The sequence below is a fragment of the Charadrius vociferus genome, unplaced genomic scaffold (genome assembly GCF_000708025.1).
Source record: "Charadrius vociferus isolate BGI_N301 unplaced genomic scaffold, ASM70802v2 scaffold486, whole genome shotgun sequence".
Classification (NCBI taxonomy): Eukaryota; Metazoa; Chordata; class Aves; order Charadriiformes; family Charadriidae; genus Charadrius; species Charadrius vociferus.
The window spans coordinates 713,953-736,048 of record NW_009648965.1 but is presented as its reverse complement, the minus strand read 5'-3'; the positions used below and the strand labels follow the sequence as shown (position 1 = coordinate 736,048).

Sequence of the window (22,096 nt, the reverse complement as noted above, 5' to 3'; positions counted from 1 at the left end):
CATTCGGCTTGTAAGATTCAGTGGATCAGATCTTTAGTAGGCAACCAAGGTACAGTACTAAAGTCATGAACAATAGGGTTTTCAGGTGATTTGATGCTTCCTGCAGCCAGCCTGGCCATTGAGATTGCTATTGGAATGTGCTGGGGACAAGTCCTGCAACTGAGCGTACAAAAGGCAGCCAGGAGAGAGGTGGTTCTGGAGGGGATTCCAGCCAGGATGGAGAAACTGATATGCCAGGCTAGAGGGAATCTTTGAGAGTGAGTATGAAATGCAGTCTGGGGAAGAAGGGTAAGAAAACCTTTCTTCTTTGCATGATTCCTCGCTGTAGAATTCAGCCTGAGCTGGGTGATGATTGCAATAATTTCCCAACTGTCAGAAAAAGTTGTCGGTCTCAGAGGGAAGAAACCAATTAAAGAATATTGAGGTAAATTAGGTGTGGTGGGTTTTTTTCAGTTAACCATTTCTAATTAGCTCCGTTCCAAGGTACTTTAAGATTAAACTGATAATATTGTGAAGCGATTAGTGTCTGTGTCTGTTACCTTGTGGAGAATGAGTAGAGGTACTGGAGAACTCGAGTAGAGTAGACATAATGCTGGTTTTTAAAGAGGAGGGAGAGAGAAATGTTAGTTGTATAGGCTAAAGGGATGTGCTATCATCAGAGTCTCGGGCCTGGGAAAATACTGGAACGGGTAAATGCACACTGAAAGTACAAGGAGAATAGCCATCAGCAGGGATTTGTCAAAAAGATAGTCTTTTACTTCTACAGTGGCTTTGTGGACCCAGGAAAAGCCTTCAATGTTATATTTTGCTTTTCATAAGGCTTTGACACTTTAACACAAGAAGTGCTTTTAAGCAAGCTGGGAAATATGGTAAACATGCAACTACAGTAGGCTGGGTGCAAAACTGAAAACTCGGTTTAAGAAGCAGCTCGCTATCAAAATGAAGAGATTTATTAAAGGGAGTTCTACAGGGATTTGTGGTGACTCAGTGTTTTTCAGTATTTTCATTAATGATCTGAATGATAGAATAGAGTGTATACTTATTAAATTTGCAACAATACCAAGCTGGGAAGAACTGCAAGTACGTTGCAGGACAGGATTAGAATTCAAAATAATCTTGATAAATTGTAGGTATCATCTGGAAAAATAAGATGCTGTTCAAAAACATCAAATGCAAGGTGTTCACACAGCAATAACACCGCACAAATACGGCATGGAAAATCACTGGTTAGAGAGCAGTTCCATAAACAAGATTATAATGGATTAGTAGTTGTATATGAATTTATGTTGCCATCTTCTATAGGGAAAAACCCCAATACACACACGGAAAAGCAAATACCACCAGATAGCAGATAATTCCAATGGTAAAATTTGTTGAATAGTTGCTTTATGAATTGTGATCTCTTCACAAAGTTAAATTCATGACCTTTTGATATGTGAAGATAACTCTGATACTGCTTTGTACTCAAAAAATGAGGTCGTGAAAAAACACACAGTCTATACTCCCTTTTATGTAATCTCTGTTTAATGGCAAGGCTTGTGGGGGGTTCTTTATTTATGTTTTGCATAAAGCATACTAATTTACTTGATTGAGTCAGGGGAGGCTATTGAAAGAGACCAAACCCATAAGAGATCAGGACTTGTACTGATTGCATACTGGACTGCGGGGATGTAGCGAGGCTAATGTCATATACCGACTTCAATTGATTTTTAAGGAAATATCAAGCACTGGTCTTTAGATCCTCTAGCAATGAAAATATTCTCTTGAAATGTATTATTTATATGTAAGGTAAATTGTATTCCAGCTCTTTGAGTCCACAGGGCTTTGAAACTTTCCTTTCTGGGATTTCACTAAATCCAGCCTGTCCCCTGTCCTAAGTGTATTTTACCTCCTTGGTGTTACATGGAAATTTTTGTATAAGCTTCATGTTCCAATTTCAATTTGCAGTTATCCTTCTCCAGATCTCCTAGGCTGATCCATAGATTTCTGAATCATTATATGCTTTGTAAAGACACTGTTATATTGTCAAGCTTTTCATACATTTTGAATTGTTAGCTCTGTTAATTCTGCCACACACTTCTTTAAAGGCATTTACAGGTATGAATCTTTCATGACAGTGACTTGCTGGCTTCTGGTTTTCAGTCCTTACTGCCCAAACTCTGAGGTATTCTTTTCTGAAACTGTAAATTTCATGCTTTTGTGAACAAAAGTGGTAAAATAAAAAAGAAATACCCAGGAAATAACAGTACCTGGATTTACCTACTTCCCCCATAATTTGTAGCTCCTTCATTTTAGCATCATCTTCAGAAACCTCAATGGCTTTTTGTTGGCAATGTGTCTGTTCAGCTTCTTCATACGGAAGTTGCTCCTAATGTTTTGGTATGCTAATAGTGCACAGTTCAACCCTCCTACTCCTTGTTTCTCAGCATTTATATTAATACAATGAACAGAAATTACTTTTTCCAATTTGCATTGATACAGTATGCTGATTATATAATTTCTTCCTGGGGCACCCTTTGTTCCTGAAGCTGAACAGCACCTTCAGAATTTTTTAATTCTCTTCAGATTAATCCAATTGACCTTAAATTCTTCTGGAGTGTTGTATTTCACGAGTTTCCAGTCCCTCATCCTCCACCTGCTCTCATATACCAAATTTCCTTCGTATTTCTGTCCTTTTAAAGCCTGAAGGTAGAAAGTAATCTCTGTGGTGTTTATGGATGGAACAGTCGTCTAAAATCTAAATTTTGAATTTTGAGTTGGTTTTAGATAGCAAGAGATTAGCATGGGACATGTTTTTGACTCATAACAGCTGTATACCGTGTTTAGTATTTAAATGACTAGAAAATTGTAAAGATGAACTATTTCATTTGTGGGGCCCTGCCTGTAAGTTCAGGGGATAGCAGGTGAAGACAAGTGGTGGCACTGACTCAGTTTTAGGTTTACGCTCGAGCTGTTCCAAGTTCCTTGTTTGGATCACTTGAAAATCCTTCTCCAGTGCACACAAAAGTTTGTATTTGTGTATGATTTTCATTCTAGCCAATGAAATATATACGCTGCTGATGCTTCTGCAGGAATGATAAGGATCTTTATTTGTAAAGTGTTCTTAGCACAGAAATATAGGCAATACAGGAAATTGTAATGTTTGTACTTTGAGAACATTTGCATTTACTGGGGAAGATGATGTTGCATTTAACTTGCTAGAATCAAATTTATATGTAGTTATTGCTAATGTAAATTATTTATTCTGTTTGAGTTCTTTTGCTTCCTCCTTAACAGGCTTATTGGTACTAAAACTGCGTGGTAAGGTTTATTTTATTTAACCATTTTGATTTTGCTTAAAACTGTTGTCTCTTAAAAGAAATTTGATAGTAGCAGGAAATGGGACTCTTTTTTAATGAAAAAAGTCAGAAAGACAAGCTGAACTGTAACATTAGAATGTAAGAGAAAAAAATGAATACTTGGAAGATGAATATGCTGAGAAGAAAGAGGAAGGACCGAGAAAATACATAATCCTTGTAGCTTCATTCAACTCTTTTCTTTCCTCGCCTTTTTTTCCAAATCCCTTCTACCAGTGCAAAAGAAAATAACTATGCTGTTTTTACATAGCCATGCAAAATTTTCTTCCAGTGAATGTGTGCTGTACACAGGGTGATTAATTAGGCACTGTATGATATCATTAATTAACACAGCCCAGAAGTTTCTATCAGCTATTGATAGACCATTGGTTAGTTTTCATTTTTGGATGAAGAACATTGGTTTTTCCTGTTCTCTGTAGGGGTGTATAATTAAGTTTGTTTGTTGAATTGTAATACACAGCAATGTCCTTCAATTGTAAAATAGCATTTCAAAACTGGGGAACGTTATCCCTGTAAGATCATGTCATAGTACTTCTTATTTAGGCGAGAAAGAAAATCTGTAAAACTTTGTTTCCGCGCCTCACTTTTATGTCAGGCAACCTTCACCACTGATTATACTTCTGTTCCCTTTTACAACTCAAGGCCTTTTCTATAATGGTGACCATTTATCTAGACAAAATGACCCTCTAGTGCCCATTAGCACTGCTTATGAAATGGCAACTAGGATGTGATGTGTTACCTACCTCCTGTGTAGAAGTCCCAGTGGCCTCTGAATGAAAGTACTAATCTTATTTGGAAGTGTATAGCTTGCTTCTGTAAGTAGGCTGTTATTTGGACATGGAGATTCAGTTTTTCCTATTGGCAAACACTGATGAGGTTAAAGGGGTTTCAACTATTTTATAGCGTAGGGAGACATATTTATTCATTATTTAAAAATAGCTAAGAAAATCAACAGAAAATAATCTCCGTCCTATTTTCCAGTTTATTCAAAATATGTATTAAAAATATCACTTATAAACATAGACAGTTGAGACAGATACAAAAACGGATTTGATTTTCATGTATTTCAACTTCTGGTATTCTTCAGTACGTTTCAGTGGATTTAACTCCTTTTCAGGCTTTTTTCTTTCCTGGTGGTTTGTTGTTTTGGTTTTTTTTTTCCTGAATTTAAAGACACCACTTTATATTAAAAATGGCAGAAACACTTACAGTGTGCTTTAATTTCTTTTGCTTTACCCTTTTAGCAGACAGATGATGCAGCACAGACTGATGGCCAGCAACAGACACAATCTTCTGAAAACACAGAAAACAAATCACAGCCAAAACGGCTTCACGTCTCAAATATACCATTCAGATTCCGGGATCCAGATCTTAGGCAAATGTTTGGTGTAAGTACTCATACTCTATTTATGCTTTTTTTATATTCGCATTGAAATAGCTATTTTATATTTAGGCAGCCGTGAGAGCAATATCTCTGATTTAGACTGTTTAACCATTTTCAGTCAAGATTCTCTTCATTTGTTTATAACCAAACATCTGATCAGCCAGCCACAATTGGGAAATGAAATTCTGCTGAATCTCCTGTATGTGGTACAGATGAGTGTATCCTATGTGTTGTGCCTGTTCGTGTTATATTCAAAAAAACACTGCCTTAAAATATTGAACGCATATGTGTATCTGCTGTACACATCTGGATTTATATGCCTGTATTTATTGATTTTTTTTGGAAAGCATCGTGTAAAATAGTCAATGCTTGACCTCATGAGCAAGGGACCCAAATCTGTAGAAGTAAGGCATGGGCTGAATTTACGCAGGAAGTCCTGGAGTAGGAATCCTCACCTGACCCCACAGGTATTGTAGGTCTGTAAGCTTCTGAAGACTTGGCCAGTATTTTTCTTTAAGGCTCTGAATTTTAGCTTTTGCCCAGGCCACTAGCTACCTTCCTGTGCATTGGCTGCATTTCACACGTCTCATACGTGCCATCAATTCTAGGCTCATAACCATGAGAGGTTAGACCTGGCTTCTTCTCTCTGCTCCAAGAACTCTTAGGTTTATTTTGAAGTGTCACTAAATAAAATCTAGAAATAGTACTTGACCAGCTATTGGAACCCAGCTTTTCCTTTTTCAAATTGGTACACTTCCTTTTGCTTTCTTTTTTCTGACTTGCTAAAACTAAATTCTCTTCTGCATTACAGTTTGTTATACAGTGCAGCATCAAGTACTTCATGGCACTATACTTCTCTCCGTCTTTCATGTTCAGTTCAGATTCTTAAGTTCTTCTAATATCTTTGTATGTGAGTTAAGACATTGTGGTTTTCAGTATTTATGTGTGTGAAGTGAAGGAAACAGTCGGTGGGAAAAGAATCCTGGTACAGTATTGGGAAATGAGAGTGACTGTTTTGCTGTATCTGACTTGCTACAAGTAACCTCCCCTAAATGCAGCTTACAGCACATCAGCAGAATAGCAGAAGCAATAATAATTAACCCTCTAGGGAAAAATATGCAAATTTATTTAAATTAAACAAACCATTTTAAATAGATGGATTTTATTTGAAAGTACATTAAATGAAAGGGTCTCTTTTTTTGAGGGAATGTAGTATTTTATAAGTGAATAAAAACTATGTTTCTTTTCACTATTTCTAAGTTTTAGGTCTCAAAACACTAATGCTGGAGAATTGCTAGAGTTTTCCAGCTATAGAATGACTTGGTAACAGTAGACTTTTAGCCTTCTGAATTGATAGGAAAAATGAAATTTCCGCAAGTGTGAGTTGAAATATCTGATGTGAAATATGGTAACGCTGCATCATGACCACATTATACACATAGCAGCTGACCTTTTTCCATGGACGCACAGCAGAGGAGGATTGCTTAAACATTAAGTCAGTGTCTGCTTATGGGCTAAAGTTGCAGCTAAAATATTACCTAAATGGTGAATGCAATAAGATAAAATAAGCCAAGGGATAACAAATGATGGTTGATTTTCAGTACCAAGTTGAAACACTTTAATAAGCTAGAGAAGGAATACTGTCCTTTCTGGCCTGCAATTGTTTATTATATATTAAAATACTGAAGTATAGGCTCATTTCTGAAATTCCTTGGACTATTGTTAGATTACTCTTCATTTGCCTTCCTCTAATTTCTGCCCTTTTGTTTAATATATTGTGTCATTTATCAGTGTTAACACTAATTCATACTAAATGTTGATCAGATATGAAATAACAGAAACGATCCACTAATACATTACAGTGTCACATCACAAAATGTGTGATATCAGAAAGTGTTCTAACTAAATGCTGCGCAAGTCAAACATTTATTCTCTTACTGAGGCAAGTCCAATATAACCTTTTTCTTTGGGATAGCAACTGTGGTCAAATTTTGTGTGTGTGAACAATGCCTAGATGATGATGAGTGCTATTATAAGGTCAATAGTAATAACAGTTGCTACTAATATTATAATAAAAGTACAATTCTGAGCAGGGAAAAATCCCCAGCAAGTGGGTATCCATTCTGGTTTTCAAAATTATACTCTGGTAAGACAAGAATTGCTTTAGGGACTAATGTTTATCCATATTCAGCAAGGGTGGAGAGAAATGCTCACTTCTTGTGGCCAGTGACAAAACTCCCAGCTGGTTTAATCTTATTCCTGTAAAGCACAATTAACCAAACTCCTTTACCCGTCCTGGAAAGCAGCTGCAAAAAGTCTTCTGAGACAAAGGTTCTTTAGAGGGAAGGTTGACCAGACGGTGACGGTGTTCACGCAGCTGTTTATCCTGTCTTGTTAGTTATGTTTATCACACTCCAAACAAACTATTCAGTAGCATATTACATGTGAAAAAAAACAGTGTTGGCAGCTGGACTCGGTGGATCACAATGTGCAAACACAAAACAAATCATAAAAAAAAGATCTTTGGGACTTTCACTTCCCTGTGATCACAGTTTAATGATGATTTCCTCTTTGTCAGGTGGTTTCATGGAACTTAAAGTTCATAAATGCAACTGTGGAATGATAGTGACAAGTGTAATGATACATACGATTTATTTGTAATATTGATCTGGCTCCTCTTCACTGTGTCTTTTTTGGTGCTTAACCATTTTTGATTTTATATTCTTTAAATTTTTTATGTGCTGCACCATTTTCTGAAACAAATATTTGTACTGTATATGATAGAAGTGTTGAAGTTATCTTATTTTCATGTAACTTTTCTATTTCTTTGCAGCAATTTGGTAAAATCTTAGATGTTGAAATTATTTTTAATGAGCGAGGCTCAAAGGTAAGCAGTTTAATTCACCCATGGAATTTTTTTAATTTGTTTAAAGTATTTGTATGAGTAAAAGGAAACAACTGCACTGCTGTAAAAAACAACATTTGATATTCCATGTTAGAGAAAACATCTTCTGAGCTGTCATTCAGTTTCCTAAGCAGTATGAAAATCATTGGACTCATTTTATATCTTTTAAAGGGGGTAATTTTAGCTACTCTAAACTGTCATCTGTTTTATGGGAATGTTGATTTCTGCTGTCTGTATTCTTCAATGGTAATTATCTTGTTTATTTTACAAGATGAGTCCATACTTACAGATATTTGTAGGCAGGTTTGTATTAGTATAGGTATTTTTCCCCTATTGAAATGAAAGATGATAATGGTACCTAATAACTATCCTCTTTAGTAATTAGCTGAGAAAATATGTGATTGCTCTAGATTATCTAAGTGCAGATGTTTTCCTCTTTAGTTAAAGCTTCAGTACACCAACCCTTTGAAAACAATCTATTTTAACATTTATTTGACTAAAAGAGTTCGTATTGTATTGCAAACATTTAATTTTTTCTGAAAATTACTTTGCCTTAAATGCAGACTTCAGTTTATTCAATATTTAAGAAATAAAGCAAGATAGAATGGCTATGACTGCACTAGCATCGTTAGCTGCTGCAAAACTGTAGCCCGGGATGCTTCACCTATGATATCAGCTACATTATAAGGGTTTATGTGTCATACATGAGACCTTTTTCTTTTTCCTCCCATGTCAGACACACTAGAATGCTTATCCCCCAGTGCTTCAGTCTTCCTGTAACTCTCATATATAGTTTATTATTAACGATGGAATTCTTTTCCTGTTACAGACATAGTGTAATCTGTAATTTTTTGAGAATCGGGTATATAATAAATCTCTCTTAAATCAGATATATTTTAATTTTTTTAATTTTTCCCTTAATGTGTTTGTATTTATATTCTAAATTTAAAGCCATCACTTTTTTTTTTTTTAATAAAATACCTGTAATTTCCTGGTTTATATTCAAAGTTATTCTGACATTCATTAATTAGTACCCTTCCCCGCTAGCCGAAATCCAATTGGAACATTTACTGCTTTTTCAGTAAAAAACCAAAATGTATGGAATTTGGTGGCTTAGGACCTCCTGCTCTGACTGAATTTGTTAGCATTAAATTATGACTGTTCAGTAGTCTTTGCAAAAGACGTTGTTGTCCAGAACCTGCTGCTACTGGATAGTATTATAAATTTCAAAAAACAATCCCACGCTTGCCACCTTTGATTGTTGAAATGGAGTGGAACTGAGTACACGTGCCGTGGTGGTGGTGTACACGTTTGTTTAGCCATTAAATCTTACATATGTAGGACTTTAAACCAACACGTCTGCATCAGACTGCATAAGTGTAAGGCTTTTGTGAAAGATTTGGGAGATGGGGTGAGGAGGTATTTCTGAATTGAGTTTTTTTTAATAGTGTTCTTCCAGTAGTGAAAAATTCCCTGTGCTGAAAACAAGCTCATAGAAAGGATTTTGCAAGGGAGTGGTTTTTCTGGGTGGGCTTGTCACTGCCTTAGGTGCCCCCTCTCTGTTAGAGACTCTAAGGTCTCCTATTAAATACTTCTGCGCTATCCAGTGCTGCATTGGTGCATCCACGCTGGCTCCGAGTAAGCTGCTCAAGATACTTAAACCAGTTCTGTGATGCATCTCATCGCTTATGTATGCTGCTTCTCATCTTGTTTAAAGTTATTTCAGGCACAGCTACGTAGTATTTTGATTTGCAGAAGTACCTTTAGATTCTCGCAATTAAATAAAAAGTTAAAAAACTGGATTAGTAATAAGAGGAACATCTTTTATTTTTTAATTTTTTTTTTTAATCTGATCATTTCATGTCCATTCTGTAGGATTTAAGATGCACCAGATTAAAGTCCCATTCCTGGCAGTGCTTATCTATGTTTTCATAAAATCCCACTGAAACTGAAAGGACTACTAGAGTGGTCTCAAACTGAGTACAGGTAAAAAAGTTTGCAGGATCAAAATTCCAGTTTGTTTCTAGCTGCACTTTGGCATAAACGAATTGCTAGATATTTTTTGTTTCCGTTTTTGTTTATTTCTTTTTATTCCAATAATTAATGTTTAAAAAGATTCTTGCAAACCCAACAGAATTAAGCTCATTTTCATACCATAATAGTTAAGAAAAATGGAATTGCAGATTCAAAAAACATAATGCTGCAGCATCACCCTAAAGTATAAAATAATTGTGTAGAAGGGAGTCTTACCATAGAAGAAACCCTAAAATAATACAAGTTTCTTACTACAAGTTTCTGTTTGTTTGGGGGCATAATAATAATTAAGGTAACTTTTGTTAGAATAATATGGCAACACTGATGACATTTGAAACTCTCCTTTTTATCAGAATTGCAAGAATGGCAGTGGTGGTGTGGTGTAGATCTTTCTTACAACCTGTGTTAAATGAACGAGGTTTACCTTTGCCAATTCTTGAAGCTGTTGATTAAAGCGACATTAAAAACTGCTGGTAACTTGCCTTTCTCTGCGTTTACCACTCATCTTGGAAGGACAATTTGAAGTATAGCTTCCGTTACTGTGCCTATTTTAAGGCTACTCTGCTCTTTTAGCACTGAAGCTCTCCATAGAGCTGCAAACGGCTTTTGTCTCGGCCACAATTGCAAGGCTGCAAAGATACAGAAACATCAACAAGTACCATTTTTTTTACAGTTGTAAATTAATGCTCTATAAAGCTATATACTACATATATACTTTCATAAGTCTCTTTGTGTGTATATATATTAATATATATCGTATTTACATATATTTCTTCAAATAAGAAGAGTTCCAAAGCACCTCCCAAATTTAAACAGAACCTTCTCACATACTAACTTGGCTATTGCTAAATCATTTGACAGACTTTAAAAATAAAGTGCAGAAATTTACATCACTGCTTAATAAAATACATAGTATATTAAGCTAAGGTAGCTGTTGAATCAGCTGCATATAAAATTAATGTTAACATGTTTGTGTAGATATTTGAATGTATGATGAATGAATCTGTTTTGTGATTGAGTTTCTGTGTTAGCTAGGTAAAAGTAAAGATTTACATAAATAATAAGAGCTTAATTTAAATAGTGTTAATTATGAGAACAACAAAAGAAATTTAAAAATTACAATGAGTATTCTTTTCAGAATCTTTGAAATTCCTGTCATATCTTGGCTTGTGGCTCTACTTTATATCTTTTTCTAATTTTTTAATATAATGAGGTTTTTTATCTTTCCCTTCAGTTGTTTGAAAAAAATTAACTGGTAGTGCTGTGAGCTAAGAAGACCAGTTCCAGATTTTGACTAAACAACTCCCACCAAACGTTTGCAGTTCTGAGAAGGGGCAATTGTTCAACAGGGAGGGGAGGGGAGGGGAGAACAAACAGAACTGGAGTTTGTGCTATTGCATGGAGCGAGGCTCGTTGGTTCAGTGGTTCCACTGACGTTTTCTGCTGTGACATTTTCTTAATGGCATCTTAAATTATGAGCTTTGGGGTTTTTTTTTATGGAACTTTGACAAGATGGGAGGGAGCAGTTGAAGAAGAAAGAAAGGTTTAAAGTTGAGCGTGGGTTTAGGTGTAAAAGCCTCTGCAGGCATCTAAACCAGGGGGATTAGTACTGAGGAGCGGGACTGACTTTCTCTCGAACACTCCTGATGCTTTGGGGAAAAGAGAGTTACAACCTCAGTGTCTGGTGACGAGGGAGGTCATGGCTTTGTGCTAAAGTTGTGGAGGGTAGAGTGGAGAAAATGTGTGGAATCAGGTGTTCTGAGAATGGCTTCAGCTAGAAGCGGAGCTGCTGATAGAGCACTTCGAAGCTCAGGCTTCAGTGTGCCTTTAGAAGAGGAAAAAAAAGGAACAGACTGTGTTTAAGCTACTTTGAAGAGAACGAAACATAAACTTCTACTGTGTATAAACGTCACTTTCTGTGTTATAAACTGGCATAAATAAATGTGTTCTAATGGTAAAATAACCCAAAAAACTTACATCATGATCCTGATAGTTTCTTAACTCTTTTTGCCGATTAATTAATTTTGTAGTTCATATCCATTGCTTTTCTCAGTGCTTGGTGTCGTTTTGCCTTACTTTCATATTTGGTCTCTTCTTTGTATAAAATGTATAAATAAATGTATAAATATCTTCACTTCTTTTTTTTCCCCCCTTTTTTTTTTTCAATCAGTCACTATGTACACAATAGGTAGAACTGCAGAGAGTAAGTGGGTGAATACTGACCACAAAACTTAGCGAACGGACTGGAGAATGAGGAGACATGATGCATGGCTTGTTGCTGAGGAACAGCACAGAGGGAAGCTTTAACTCCATAGCTCAAGCTAAAGTAACAGTAAAGAAAAAGGTTGTAGTAGGATGTCGAATGTGCAGCAATGCCTATTCTTTATAAAGCGGCTGTGTGTAACTTGCTAATGTTTCTTGTTACAAAACACCGAGTATGTAGAAATTTATTTGTTTGGATGACTTTGGGAAAGCACGTAAAGGCTTTGCAGTGCTAATGAATTACTTCAAAGGGTTGGTGTCTGTTTCTAAAAGGTTTTTTCGATGTCTGATATTTACCATTGTAAACAGTGTTTAATTTAACTTAGCATAATAAAAGGAATTTTAGTAGGATTGGAAATGTTTAACATAGCATTATAAAGCAAAACATTTGCCATAGGCAGAATTTCATATTTGCCGAGTATTCTCCTGTCCCACTAACACGGGATTCTGGAGTTTTACCAGTTGCATGTTGTATATGTGGAAAGTAATATACATAAATAGTAAATGAACCAGTTAAATTTATTCAAAACGTTTGCATTTTTATTCCTTTATCAGAGTTTCTTTTTCTATTCACATCATATGATTTTATTTGATCTGTTAAAACAAGAAAGTTTATACTTTGTTCTAAAGGTACTTTTGTTTTGTTGGTGGTTTTCTTTTCTTTTTTTCTTTTATAAAAAAATAAGTAAAGGCTGTATAGTTTGACAAAAGTTTGAGTTACCCTAGTGTTGCATGGGAACAATGTTTCTTATGATCACAACAGCATGATAAAGTAGGCAATGTTTTAGAGTATATTGACATTCAGTGTTGAATTTCGTGCACATGTTTTTTATTTCATTGAGATATCTGCATGTCATTAGAACGTGGTTCATTTTCTTTTCTCATTAGTTCATTTTTTTCTATGTGGAGACACTGTAATTTATTTTAATTTCATTTTCTTATTGTTAGATTTATTTTCCTCTGTAGTGACATGTAGAAAGGTATTTTTGGTATCATTCTTTGAATTTCTCAGAGGGTATTATCTAACTGATGACAGAAAAAATTTGTTCACATTTGTCGCTTATTTATTGCACATCTCAATACAATTATAATTTTTCTAATTTGCATGTTACAGAAATGAAGCAAGGACAAGAAAATATTAAATTAAAGAGAGAGAACATAAGCAAACAAGTGGTCATTGACTGAAATAATAATGTGCATGTTGTTTTCCCCCCTTCTCCCTCCTGCATGCAGGGATTTGGTTTCGTAACTTTCGAAAATAGTGCTGATGCGGACAGGGCGAGGGAGAAATTACACGGCACCGTGGTAGAGGGCCGTAAAATCGAGGTGCATGTTCAAAATATTTTCCTTTTCATCTTTTTTATAAATGTCTGCTTCACTCTCATTTGTTGTTTCAGATGCATCATTGGTGTCTTCTGTGTGCTCCCCTTTCCCCTTCCCATTGTTTATATATATATTTATATATAAAGAGAGAGAATTGGCCTTACTTGGGTTTTTTATTATTATTTCTTTTGTAATTATTATTATTATTATCATTATTGCTGAAAGGTGGATGACAGAATTGAAAAAAAAATGAAAGCTTTAATCTTTTGAATTTATCATTTTGGATGTTTTGTAAATCAATGGGTGCAGTAGATTCCAAAAACCAGCCAACAAAAAAATTAAAAAAAAATTGAGAACAACAGGAAAAAAAAGTGTGACAAACAAAACAAAAACAAACAAAAAGTTGTTTTTTTATTTTGGTTTATTTTTTTGTTTGTTTTTTTTTTTTTTTTTGCTGCAGGGTTGATGTGGGATCCACAGTGGCTTTCAAAAAATTCAGATTGGGAAAGAAGCATCCAAAAGATGTATCAGAAAAAGAAACAAAGCCAGAGTAGACACCGACCAATCTTAACATCTAATTTTTAATGAAACCGTCAGGCTACCTTGGCTGGATGGCCTGAGCCATTCATGTCCAGTAAAAAACCAACACAAATGAGCTTTAGTACCACTGGATCCCCTTCAATACTGCCTCAGTCGTATTTGTTAGAATAAAAAAAATACCAATTGAAAATGCTGTCGTCTTTTGAGTAAGATGTTGCATATTTTGCCTTTTCATTTTCCCCCTTCGACGGTAGCGCTTAGGGCCCTCACCAAACTCTCAGTAACCATGGTAACTGTATACATACCCATGCTGGCGATGGTGCTGAATGGTAAGTGGAGAAGTCCATCTGCCGTTTCACGTATTTAGCGCTGATATACCACGTGAATTTTTTTGACTTGTTGTATTAAGTTTTCTTGATGCTACATTTTTTTCTATATTGGTACGCCTGTAATTGAGTGTACGTTTTAAGCAAGCCTGGGAGGCACTGATTGGATTGAGGATATGACTTCGTGCACATCTTACTCAGATTGTTAACTCCATATTGTGTTAAATAATGCACCCTCTTTTTATCCTTTTGTTAGCTGTGATCTTAAAGCTTGAATGATTTTGTTAATTCTTGCAATGAAAAAGGCTCTTGTTCCAAGTGTTGAATGCTAGATGTTGCTTTTCCAATGGTACTTCTCTTCTAAAGGGTTATGTTGCACACGGCTAAAATCGTTTGTCCCTTTTTTTTTTTTCTTTCCCTTTTTCTCCACTGCATGTTCCTTCATATAATCTTTTTTTCTGTTTTGAGTATTTATTGTATCAGTGTTATCATGGAATACAAGCATGCTCTTAAGTCTAAAATTATGCAGTACCTTTTAATTTGCTTTTAATGTCTTTTTATTAAAGTTTAAATGATATGATGTTGCTTTATTGAAATGATTTGTAAGTTAAAATGGTTATGAAAGTAAATGTAATTATAAATAGTATGATTTTGTTATGCACCTGTTGCCTTCTATAAATTAAATTGCATTTTATTTTTACATGACTAATAGCAGTAATAATGCATGCATTTAATAGTAACATGAACCCTTCCTGTAACCCTTTCTAATCCAGTGTTCTATGTGCTTAGGTAAATAATGCAACAGCACGTGTAATGACAAATAAAAAGACCGTCAACCCTTACACGAATGGTAAGTGCATGAGATCTCAGTGCTTTGTTTTAATGTCAGTGCATGTGAAACCTCACTCCTGCTGATCGGGTGGACGAAGTGCCATAGTCTGCATCTCCTGCATCTCCTTCGGCTCAGGTTTTGTCCAGTGACCTAAAACGTGATATGACTGGGCATAAATTCCGTCTGTGTAGAGTTCAGCTAATTCACAGCCATGTGGGCCTAGCATGCATCATTTTGCCGGGTTGGAATCTGGGTGTTTAACCACAGTGGCTTTTGTATAGGAAAATACACCTGATAGGAGTGTTGTTCTCTTCTAGCTTTGTGCAGTGTTAGTGTTGCGATGAATGAACTAATCGGAGGATTCAGTTTTGCTTGGACAATGGAGGTAGGGAGACCAGCAAAGAGAATGTCTCAGGCAAGCATGAGATAATTTTCAGTACCGAGACATGCATCTAGTCAAAGATAATTTTCTGTGTCTTCCATCTACAGTTTGTTAGAAGTAAAGGGCAAACTGTAACTGAATGCTGCTTCCAGCTTTTTTTCCCTGGAAAAATTCTAAATTTCAAGCTATCTAAAAAAATTCATTCTAATACTGACCAAAGTTGGTATAATGTTGTACCTTAATGGTAGAAAAAAAATCCATAGATATTTAAGGGTTTTGGAAGCAATACATTTTAAAAATGTTTCCTTTGGCAGTGTTTGATCATGTGCTTGAGTTGTTTGCCTTTCCTAGGTCAGAAAATTCTAACAAGTTCCTTACTCTACAACATCAAACAGTAATACATTGATTGAAGTTAATTGCAATTACATTTTTCAGTTTTAACTAGACTGTGTAGTTATAATTATTTGCTTTTCAATTTAATTTAGTTTTTCCCATCCAGTAGAAAGCAGATGAAATCTGCACAGACATCAGTAAAGGTTTCCATAGGTAGATTAGACTCTTTTCCATTTTGAAATATAATGAATCTGATTTTCTATATCTGAGGTCTCATTAGTGAGGTTTTACTAAAGCCCAGGGCAAACAGTGGCTTTATTTTTTAATGGAAGAGTCATAATTTTTTTCCTACCACGGTAAAAATAAAATTAAGTGATGGTTTTCATTTGGCGTGTGAGAATTGAGCTACTTAAAATAATCTGGAGAAGAAGAATCTGAAATTCCTCCTGCTTTCTCAGAAACTGTTTTCTTCCTTGTATTGTATGTAAATGTGGAACTTGGCAAATGATGCAGATGGGAAAATCTCAATTTTTACTGGCTTTAAAACATCTCAGTGAATCTAATGAACGAGACATGAAGTTTGACTGGATCACGTAAAAAAATTTTGTTGCAATAAGGAGCTAAATTAACTATATGCATGTGATACTGTGAACTTTGTCTGTTATATTGTAATAATAAAAGGATAAAAGTAGGGGGGGGGTTATAAATGATGATACATATTTTCTATTCATATTATCCTAAGGCTACAAAACTGTTAATTAGCGAATAACACGTTACATATCAGCACATCTAGTGCTGAAGGAAGGGAATGCTGGAAATAGAGATGTGAGATTTTTAGGAATTTGGTTTTAGAAGAGGTTCATCTCTGTGTCCTGCACTGAAGGGTTACTTAGGTCATACATTATCGTTTATTAATATCCAAAACCAGAATGATGACAATCTGCTGTTAAGTGTTTCCCACTTTGTGTTTTGTGTCTGTCGTTTTTCCATCCTGTTCCATCTGGATCTCACCAAAAGTACGAAACATCCTGTTTAATGCATAAAAATTAAAATTCATGTTCGTGAATCCATACATCCAAGGTGTTGCATGCAGGATGTTCTTTTGCACACCTTTTGATGGGTATCCACCAAGGCAGACTCTGATTGTAGTTCACACATTTTGATTCTTGTAACTTTTTTTTTTTTTAATGTCTGAGATCACCTAAAGTAAACACATAAGGAGAATCATGTTGTTCTTGCATAATTATTACAAGTGACAAGAAATAAAGTGTAGGTGTGCAAGGTGCTTTGTTTAGTTTAATCGGTGCTTCTATTATCAGTCTTCCTGACATTGTATGATTCTATTTCTTTATCATCTTGTCAGGAATTAACCAGTGCTTTAGCTGATCCTTGAGGATTATTGTTGCCTAAAGTAAAGGTCTCTTCTTTCAAATAACATATAAAGCTAGTTTTTCTGTGTTCTTCTACAAGCATGTTAACATTTGCAAGATGCTTCTGACGCAGATAGCCGGAAGCTTTTTGTTTGCACATGCCTATCTTCAAAACAACTCCTTTTTTAATGCGTGGCTTTATTTTCAAGGGGTATGTGGTGACTGACGTGTTATTGGCAGGTATTCAAAATGTAGTTGGGGCACCTGTTGTATTATATGAAAACATCAGGCAGTAATATTTAGTGTAATTTATAAATGAGATACACTCAGTTTTGTCTTTCATTCCTGAATACTGCTGGTTGTTTGATAACAGGGCTCGTGTTGTAAATATGGTTGCAAAAGTCAGTATATCTTAAAACACAAAAACCTAGACGTTTTTTTTAAAATATATGCAGCTTCATTCAAGTAAGTGGTTTACTTTTGTGTCCTAGATGGTTTTTGAAATAAGTATGCTTTCCAGTGATTTTGGATGATTCCTGAAACAAGCAGTTAATAAATGCTCAGTTGCTAGGAGAGCTCTTTCTGAGCAAGCTTGTTACCAGACAGGGTGATTTTGACGGCTGACCTTATGTGCTTTGGAGATAGAACTATCTTTTCTTTGCAAATCAATTCATTGTCAGGAGTTCCAACTTGTTGGCAAAAATATCTTGGAGACATTTTCAGGTGTTCCAACCGATCCTGTTCACAGTTACGTACTTTCTTCTGATACCCGTATTGCAATTCAGGGTGCTCATCCAGTGTTGTGGGGAACAGAGAATCATGCACGAGTAGATTCAGAGAACCACAGCAATGGATGAGGAACACGAAACAGCAATCAGTGGAGGGATACATATGTTTTAAAGTTTATACTTGTAGTGTTTTGAATTTGAGCCTTCTGTTGATCTAATCTTGAGATTCAAATTCCCAGCGAGTGACTATTCTGACTATTAAATTCCCTCCCATTCCCCTTTCCCTCCCCTCTGTTTGCAAACAGGAGGAAAGCAAACAGTGTCCCAGGGCTTCTTTCCCGCCAGAGCATTCCTCCAGCCATGGGTGCCTGTCTGGCCTATGAAGTGAAAATAATCCTCTGCATCGCTGTGCCCCGCTTTCTACCAAAGCTTGTTACACTGTGCAGTATGATTATTTCCTTCCCTTCAGCATGCTTAACCTGTGGTGTTTTTTTGATGACTGCACGGGGTGGGGGTTTGGGGCAGGCAGAGGGGTTGTTTGTTTCCTTGTTTGGTTTTCAAGTTTTGAGCTTTTATAGTTTCAACTTGAGGTGGAGATTAGTATTGTGACAGTTAGAAAAATGCACAAAATTACACCCACTGCAGAGAATGTGCCTCCTCCAGCTGCTAAAGTAGGGTTACTTGGCAGATGCTCGCTTGGATACATCAACTCCTATCACACTTGATTAACCCACACAGCTATGGGCCAGCACATGGCTAGCTGACAAGATAAAGTTAAGTTTAATTACTGTTATTTTCACGATGAATTAAGTATTTCCTGTATAAGCTCCAAAAAGTTAGATGAGACAGCCATCACTGTGAGAGGGGTAAGGAACTGAAAGATGAGCGTGGCTTTCAGCTGTGAAGAGCAGGCTGCGTCTTCCAGGATTGTTTCTTTCTCATCGACAAGTTGTGGCGCTCTCAGCTTCTAAGTTACACTATCAGTTTCTTTGACAGCAAAAGCTGACAGATCTGAAATTCAGTCCAGTCTTTCATTTTGGATGGCGTTGATCAGTGGTCTTTTGAGGAAGTAATGAATTTGAAATATTAAATATTCCCTAAGCTCTAAAAAGTTACATTTTTACTGAAAGTCTCAAAATCTGGATGATTTTCCATCACACAAAATTTGGCGAAGAGTATTTGTTATACCATGACATTCCTGAGTATAAACCTGTAGTATATAAAATTGAAAGGTCAGGTAAAAGTCCTATGTTATTTTCAGGAGTAAAGTAATTTTAACCCCTCTTGGTTGGCCATCTTTCAGCTTCCATAGTTGTCTTTTAGGTACATATAGGAGCCGCAATTACTTTGGCAGAGCAATTGCATGCAATGCTGCTCTTTACTCTGTTTGAACTTAGGAAGGAGTTGCATTTCAAAAACACTCCTCACCTCTGTTACCGAACAGTTGATTACTGGTAAATAGGTACTGTGCATCAGATAGAAATAGGAGTATTTTTAAAGGGAGGGAATAGTTTTCTTTTGTGTTATTATTGAGATTTTGTATTACACCTTTTCAGTCTTCTTATGCATTATGGGTTTATGACCTTCTACTCTCCTTTTGCATTGCATGATATGGCCAAGGCAGAAACAAGCCTCAATACAGTTTGCGTTTAAATTCTTCTAACCTTGGCTCTTCTGATTTTGAAAAGCCGTATTGTCCCTGTCTTGTGATTGTGTTTTGTTTCCAGCAGCATAGTTACAGGATCTATTTAGTACCGTAGTTCTTGAGTTTGAGATGCTTTTGCTCAGTTTTTTTTTCTTTATTCCCGTTTACAAATGGTGCTTCCCACTCCTCTGCTTCAAGTGTGCTTTTGGAAAACCCCTAATTTTTCAGTCCCGGTAGTTCAAATAATTGTTCAAACACTTTAAAAAAAAAAAAAGTGTGGGTGGGGGGATGTTCTGTGGAGTTTGGAGTTAACTGGGAGTGTGGATCTACCTGTGGCTGAACAAAAGACAATAATTGCCACTTCACCGTGGCTGAGAACACTAAGGAGTTTGCCATTGTTTTTTCCAGCTGTTCTGTTACTCTTTCGCCTACAGTTCCTTCAGCATTGCTCTCTCTAGCATCACATATGCTTTAAACACAGTCCCTGCTTCTGCAGCGAGCCTGTGCACTCCGGGCTTAACTGGAAATGCCGCATCATAGAATCATAGAACGGTTTAGGTTGGAAAGGACCTTGAAGGTCATCTAGTTCCAACCCCCCTGCCATGGGCAGGGACACCTCCCACTAGCCCAGGTTGCCCAAGGCCACGTCCAGCCTGGCCTTGAACACCTCCAGGGATGGGGATGGGGCCTCAACAACCTCTCTGGGCAACCATCGGGTGTAAGGGCACAACAGCGATTAGCTGGAGTTTGGCCAGAACACACAATACACATCTCTTGGTTCTGTGCTTTGGTTTCATGCCAGCTGTGGCAGGACAGTGATTCTTTAAGACAAAGGCAGTGGCTGAATGTGTACCAGTTCAGAGCTTTGCAGAAAGTGACTGAGGCGTTTTCTTACGTGCCAGCTACTTTATAGCAATAAGCTGACAGCATTTATCAGCTGTAAGTGCAGGTGGTACAGTCACTTCTGGTACCTGCCTGTAATTGTCCCGTTTCAGTGCAGACAGTCTGTGCAAATGAAAATGGAAAATAGTCTGGCATTTGACTGGGATCCCACAGTGCGCAAATCTCTTTCGTGTCACAATAGACATGTCCAGACAGTGTCTACGCTTTCATTTTTCCCAGAGTAGAATCAAAAGCCTCAGATTATTTGATTGCCTTGTAACCTACACTAACACATGCTTATCAGAAATGTTTATATCCAGCAAATGAATTGGTTTGGCCTTTCTGGCTTGTAACCAGAGAGTTAAAGCAATGAGAAAGAACGGATCTACTCTGGTGCTACATGATATAGAGATACCTGAACTGGTTCTGACTTAATTCTGTAATTTAAGGGGATAAGACCATGGCAACTGTGCATTGCAGTCGGGGTAATTCACCTGATCATTTACTCCAGCACTACATGTCCAGAGAATGCCTCGTTTCGTTACTTATTTCCATACTTCAGAGTCTGATAGTAAAGATCAGTAATCTAAGATGCCTATTAAACTTTCATTCAAATGACCTTTTTTGAAGCCATTTTATCTGTATATCTTATACAAAAATAAAATTAAAAAATCAGTATTATCACTAATCACAATATTAACTCCATTATGTTTTTATGTTTGCTGCAGGCTGGAAATTAAATCCAGTTGTTGGTGCAGTTTATAGTCCAGAATTCTATGCAGGTAAGGATTATGCTATAGTTGTCCATGCCATATTTTATTTTAGTATTCTTTAAAACATACAAAAGTACAGAATATGCATTTGGTGTGAGGTTTGGTTTCTTTGTTTGATTCACGTTATCTGCAAGTCATTTACAGATTTGTGATGCAGGATTTTAAGTTACCTGGGCGTACTAAAGTTTATATAGACGATATATGACCATCTTTTTATTGGGAAGTAGATAGTACAACATGAAATGTACTGCAGTATCCCAGTCTTACCTGAGATTTTGTTTTATTTATATTTTATTTTATTTTCTATTTCAGTACAGTCACTTTCCTCCAGGAATTAAAGTGTAGTGAGCAACAACAACAGCAAAATCTATCTATAAATATATATTTTGTGTGTATACATGTACATAAACCCACATAGGTATTGAGTATCTGTGTTACAGTTTTTTTCTTGAATTAAATTAAAATTTGTATATTTTAAGTCTATATTATCACTTGAGACTTCACTGAGACCAAATTCTGGTCCTGGTTACAACTTGGAGTTAATGTGATACAGCCTTTTTCTACTGGCAGTCAGTCATGGCTAGCAACAGTTTCTAAAGGTACTTTAGCAACAGTATTGAAAACAAACATGGTTGTACTCCAAAACCCAGTTGTTTTCAGAGGAATTTGAATCCTGCCCATAAACATAATAGCTAGCAAGTCCAAAAAAGCCTTGTTTTTTGGAAAGCTAATTATTTACATCTAAGAAATAATCACCGCGCATCCAAATGCTTCTAATAGGTAATAAAGTTGCCTACCTTTTTTAGGTTCCAAAACCATACATGAGTCTTCCGTGACTTTCGTGGGAAACTGGGAATTTTTGCATTTTCCATTTGGATCTGTTTTTCAGTTCTCTGGGTGTGTATATACTGAATACAAATACAAAATATTTATCCATTGTCACACACTTAGGTAATGAAGGATAAAGAGGTACTTGTAGAACACATTCTTTAAAGCAAGTAAAGAACAGGTATTAGGAAAG

The 22,096-nt window shown here is 36.2% G+C and overlaps 1 protein-coding gene across 2 annotated transcripts in view; it reads left to right on the top strand.

Moving 5' to 3' along the window:
- RBFOX1 (RNA binding protein, fox-1 homolog (C. elegans) 1) overlaps positions 1 to 22,096 on the top strand; it is a 281,886-nt gene that overhangs the window by 177,779 nt on the left and 82,011 nt on the right. For both annotated transcript variants that reach the window (XM_009887683.1, XM_009887682.1), the window contains 5 exons: positions 4,601 to 4,744; positions 7,574 to 7,627; positions 13,175 to 13,267; positions 14,920 to 14,980; positions 21,031 to 21,084. In XM_009887683.1, coding sequence (XP_009885985.1) covers positions 4,601 to 4,744; positions 7,574 to 7,627; positions 13,175 to 13,267; positions 14,920 to 14,980; positions 21,031 to 21,084 — 406 coding nt within the window. The remainder of the gene's footprint in view (positions 1 to 4,600; positions 4,745 to 7,573; positions 7,628 to 13,174; positions 13,268 to 14,919; positions 14,981 to 21,030; positions 21,085 to 22,096) is intronic.